Source organism: Chenopodium album, chromosome 7 (assembly GCF_948465745.1).
Source record: "Chenopodium album chromosome 7, dcCheAlbu1.1, whole genome shotgun sequence".
Taxonomy (NCBI): Eukaryota; Viridiplantae; Streptophyta; class Magnoliopsida; order Caryophyllales; family Amaranthaceae; genus Chenopodium; species Chenopodium album.
The window spans coordinates 19,362,088-19,367,710 of NC_137840.1; the positions used below are offsets into that span (position 1 = coordinate 19,362,088).

Genomic DNA, 5,623 nt, shown 5'->3' on the forward strand with positions numbered 1-5,623 from the left:
GTTTTCTTCTAATAGACCTTATCAACTTGAACAATGGTGTTTAAATATTGAGGAGGTTGGTTATATTATTTCGGAAACTTGGAGTATTGCTTTGCATGGCTCGTCTGCTTATTATCTTCTTCAAAAGTAGAAAATTGTGAGAAATCGGCTAGAAAAAATGGTGCCTTGATCACAAAAAGTTTTGGGGGATTTACTGGAGGGGGATCTCTAAAGATCTTGCAACTACAAGTCTTTCGATTCATACACTCATGGATGGTACGGGTTTTGTCCACAATTTACGTGAAATTATTCCGAAATGTCATCTAGAATTCCAATATTGGCGACAACGAATAAAGAATAATTGGATTAAGGAAGGGGATATGCCAACTCGTAGAATGTTTAACCGGGTAAAGGCTAAGAAGAAGAGATGTGAGATTGTTACACTTAAAAATGATGATGGTGTTTGGTTGGAGGGGCAGCAACAAGTTTCGGATTAAATTATCAATTTGTTAAAGGATGTTTATGCTCCTTCTTTGTCTCCTACTCATGGGGAAGCTATTGATCTTTTGCTGCGCGATATTCATTTCCCGACGATACCGGCTTCACAATTGATGGGTATGGATGCACCTTTCTCGATGGAAGAAGTGGAGTTAGCTAAGCTTGGGATAACGACTTCTAAAGCTCCGGCACCGGATGGTTTTATTGCTGAGTTTTTTCAGGCTCATTGGATGGTGGTGAAGGATACGGTTTATCAAAGTATCAAACATTTTTTTGATACAGATTTCTTGTTAAAGGAGCTAAACGCAACTTTGTTGGTTTTATTACCAAAAATTGATACACCGGAACTACCATCTCAATTTAGACCAATCAGTTTGTGTAATACGGTCTATAAATGCATTGCAAAATGCTTGGTTAATCGGATAAAAGTGGTTTTGCCGGATTTGATCTCGGACTATCAACATGCTTTTATTCCAGGAAGGCAGATGGAGGACAATGCTTATATCTCGTAGGAACTCCTACATTTTATCAATACCCGGCTTAGAGTGACTGAGTTGGCAGCTGTTAAGATAGACATGTCAAAGGCTTATGATAGGGTGAACTGACTTTTTCTTTTGAAGACGTTGAGGGCTTATGGTTTTTTACCGAAATGGATACAATGGATCTCTTAGTGTGTTAGTACTGTGTCCTTTAGAGGCCTGATGAATGGAAAGATCTCGGAGACTTTTAACCCGCAATGTGGGTTAAGACAAGGAGATCCGCTATCTCCCTATTTGTTTTTGTTCTGTATGGATGTCTTATCCCGTATGCTCTCTTTATTTAGCAGAGGATCTCAATTTGCTCAAAGGAGTGAAAATTTCACGTCGTGCACCGTCAATTTCGGACCTCTTCTTTGTTGATGATGCCATGTTCTTTTTCAAAACTGACATAGACTTTTGTGCACTGGTTGCATATATTCTGGACAGGTTTTGTTCTGCTTCAGAACAACAAATACATTTTAGTAAATCCTGTGTTAAGTTTATCCCTTCTGTCAGCCAACAAAGGTGCAAGTTTATAATGATTTGCTAAAATTCTCTCTGGTACAACAATTTGGTACTCATTTAGGGGTCCTAATTAAGTTACAAGGCCAGAAACCAGGGAAATTCCAATACCTTTTGGATAAGATGCGGGGAAGAATTCTTTCGTGGAGTAATTGTACTTTATCGGAGGCTGCAAAATTAAGTTTGATAAACTCTGTTTTGTTAGGCATTTCAGCACATTTTATGAGATCTTTTAAATTGCCTCTATACATTGCATATAAGATGGATTCTTTGATAACGAGATTCTGGTGGGCGAAAAAAGGGAATCTGCAAGGGATACATTGGGTACGAAAGCAGGTGATACAATTGCCAAAAGGGATGGGAGGACTTGGGATCCGCTCAGTGTGTGACATGAATGATGTACTTATTTTCACAGGTACAAAAGCTATTTATCAATCCCCGGTTACAAGCAGCAAGAGTGTATAATGCCAAGATCCGATGTGTTTTCAATACTAATTCTGATGGTGGGAGAAGACAGTGTGCTCTACCAAGTATGGTTTCTTGGACAAGACGAAATTTTCATAAAGTTTCGTTAAAGCTCAAGGATGGTTTTGCTTGGAAAATTGGATCGGGAGCAACTATACGAGCTACTAGTGAACGGTGGGTGTAGGGTGATGTTCCAGTTGTTAGATTGAATTAGTAATTGGGAGAGAGTAGATTTTGGATGGTGAAGGATTTGATTGATCAGCAGTCTAGAACTTGGAAGGTGGGGATGGTTCGTGATAGGTTTGAATGGGAAAGTGTGGCACGAATACTAGCAATGGAAATTCCAAAGACAGAGGAGGACGATTTTCGGTTTTGGTTTGGAACGAAATCAGGTACTTTCACCACAAAATCTGGTTATGCTTTCCTAACTATGTGGAATAGGGTTAAGGAACCTTTACACATGAAAGAAACTTATGATTTTATAGAATTATCTAGCATCTGAAAATTACGCCAAAATTGCATATTTTCCTATGGAAACTGGTTCGAAATGGGATTGCAGTTAAATCGAATCTTTTAATTCGATCTTTGGTGAATGATGGGAATTGTGACTATTGTGATAATACTGAGGAAGACACAAAACATCTTTTTGTTTCTTGCTCAATGGCACGATATGTTTGGGATCATTTTCCCATAAATATCCGTTACGAAAATAGTGGATCTACTTTTTTATAGTCAGGATGGAATTGAGAATACGATTATGCGTACTTTTGTGGCAAGCCTATGGGGTCTGCGGGTCACTAGATGCCAACGGATTTTTAGAGGCACGAATGGATACCTTAGGGAGCTATTCTTGAACATTTCTGAGGCTATGCGAAATATGAAAGAATTTAATAAGCCAGATGTTCGGGCTTTGGGAACACTACGGGTTTATGCTGACGAAATAGGACAAACTTTAGGTCCACCACCTGGTTTCAATCAAGTTTTTATAGGTAAGGAGAAACAATCTTCTGGTTTGGACTCTTCAACACAAGATTGTATTTTACAGGTCGATGGCTCTTGGGATAAGAGGAGTGGACATTATGGCATAGGGTCGACAGTGACTTTTGGGGATGATGTGGAATTAGAGGGTGGAGGTGATTTTGGTGCAGGCATTTCGGTTATACGCGCAGAAGCTTTGCCAGTACTAGAAGCTATTAAGTAGGGAGCTCATAGGCAGTTCACAAGGATAGTCATATTCTCGGATTGTGCTAATCTTATTTCAATTTTGAAACACACGGGCCAAGGAGACATCAACCTTCATTAGACGTTTATGGAAATAAGAAATTTGGGACAACAATTTGATTTATGCAATATTCTCAGGGTGGATAGGGAACAGGTTCAAGGTGCACATCGGATTGCTAATATTTGTAGGGCTAGTTTAGTTAAATTCTCGTCTGTTTTGTAGTTATGTTTTATGTTCATTTTGCTGTTGTAAAAAAAAAAAAAAAAAAAAAAAAAAAAAAGGTTTTTTTTTTGAAACATAGTAAGGAGTTTTTTTTTTTTAATTTTTTTTTTTTTTTTTTTTTTTGAGTAAGTAAGGAGTCAAGTTAAAACGTCTAAAAGTAGTAAATCTACTAGAAGTATTACAGGAAAACTAATAATACTGAAAAATTGAAAGATACTTTCGTCTCATAGTGAGTGTGTATGACATTGTATTCAATAGAATATCCTTAATTACAAAACTGCCACTAGACTAGTGAAATGCCGGCGGCTTTTACTTGTACTTTAAAGTATAGTATTAGGGACGCGTTTCGGTTGAAGAGTTCATAATAATTGACTTGGAAAGAGTCGTGTTCTCCACTTCACACACAACAATACACAATTCACATCTCTTAGCCAAGTCTCATTTCGTGGTCCCCACGCTACTTTCCATTGACCGACCTTGGCCATCAAGAAATGAAATGTCCACTTTCTAAATTCACCCAAACGTGCTCCACCCTTCCACTCGATCTTAGCTCACTCTAACAACTCAAGTTAAACTCTTCCACCCCTTCCTTTTACATATTCCTTTTTATTTTAATTAATTTTTATTATTTTACTAAAATTAGGAAGAGTATTCTAGTTAAATTCACTAAAACCTTCGGCTACTTTCCTACCACTTGTCACGTAACTTCTCCCAACCTCTCTCTCAACCTCCCTTTATATACATACACCCCTTTCACTCCTTCACTCAACCAAATTCACTCATTCTTCATTCATTTCAAAGCACAAAAACAACCAAATACTTTTACAATTTCCACCCTTTTTAATTTAATCAATCTTCCATTTTCTATATTTTTTTGAGATATGGCACTTGAAGCTCTTAACTCTCCTACAACACCACATGCCCCTTTCAAATTTGAGGAGCGCTCCTTTGATCATTGGGTCAAGAAGAAGCGGTCGAAGCGGTCTCGAAACGAGATGTCGCCGCCTACCACCACCATCAACACCACAACCGCCATCCCTGATTCCCGTCTATCCGAAGAGGAGTACCTCGCTTTTTGCCTCCTTATGCTCGCCGAAGGCGGCGCACCGCCTAAAACTGAAGTTCCAATCATAAGCAACACCAAGCAGAGCAATAGCAAATCACTTGTATATAAGTGTTCAGTATGTGGAAAATCTTTTGGATCTTACCAGGCTTTGGGAGGGCATAAAGCTAGCCACAGGAAACCCGTTAGCGAAGACGAAAAGCCATCAATCACAGCCACCTCCGCCGCCGCCACCACCACCACCACCATCTCCACCGCCAGTGGGAAGACACACGAGTGCTCGATTTGTCACAAGTGCTTTCCCACCGGACAAGCGTTGGGAGGTCACAAGCGGTGCCACTACGAGGGTAGTATTGGGAGTGGACCAACCAAGAGTGGAAGCAGGACGGCTAGTGGAGTCACGGCCTCTGAAGGAGTCGGGTCTACTATCAGTGGCGGATCTACGCAGCGGGACTTTGACCTGAACTTGCCCGCTTTGCCTGAATTCTTGTCCGTTGACTTTTTTAAGAATAGGGGGCAGAGTGTGTTTTCAAGGGATGAGGAGGTTGAAAGTCCTCACCCTTTGAAGAAGCCTCGCCTTGTGTTGACTGGGGCAGAGCAGTTTTGAAAAAATGATTTTCTAATTGTGAAAATATTATTTTTACTTGTGTAGGATATTGGATTAATTACTTCTTTGGTGTAGTACATTTTATTTATTCTTATTGGGGTTAAGTTTAAAAGACTTGCAAAAATTTGGTGTATAAATTGGTGTTAATTTTCTCTGGTCTGGTGTATATTATATAAACTCCTGTTAGTATCTAATTCTGGCTAATGATTAAGCCAGTATTGTTGGGAATTGGGATGTAGATGAAGTCATGTAGATTACACTGTAACATTATGAATTCAGTTAATACAATTTGATTGATTCTTTTAATTTGTGGTGTCTTAAAATTTGTTATATGCATGTTTTATATGCGCCTATTTTTTTTTTATATGTTTCAATCAAACATTCTACTAAGTTTTCAGTGTTGCAGTGGTTGTATAGCCTTACATTTTACTTATGCAACCACTAAATTTAGAGAATAGAGATCAAAACAACTTTTTTACAGTATACTTGAGGTTGAGACCACAATGCTACAACCTTCAAATTTGTTA

At 38.8% G+C, this 5,623-nt stretch overlaps 1 protein-coding gene across 1 annotated transcript; it reads left to right on the top strand.

The window, feature by feature from the left end:
- The first annotated feature begins 4,183 nt into the window (after positions 1–4,183).
- On the top strand, positions 4,184–5,402 carry LOC145638948 (zinc finger protein ZAT10-like). Its single transcript, XM_081690027.1, has one exon. It carries the CDS (start codon positions 4,308–4,310, stop codon positions 5,094–5,096), a length of 789 nt encoding a protein of 262 aa, XP_081546153.1. The 5' UTR covers positions 4,184–4,307; the 3' UTR covers positions 5,097–5,402.
- The last annotated feature ends 221 nt before the right edge of the window (positions 5,403–5,623 follow it).

What these genes read in the sequence shown, in the direction of transcription:
- LOC145638948 (XM_081690027.1), top strand. Translation starts at nt 4,308, where the DNA reads ATGGCACTTGAAGCTCTTAACTCTCCTACAACACCACATGCCCCTTTC.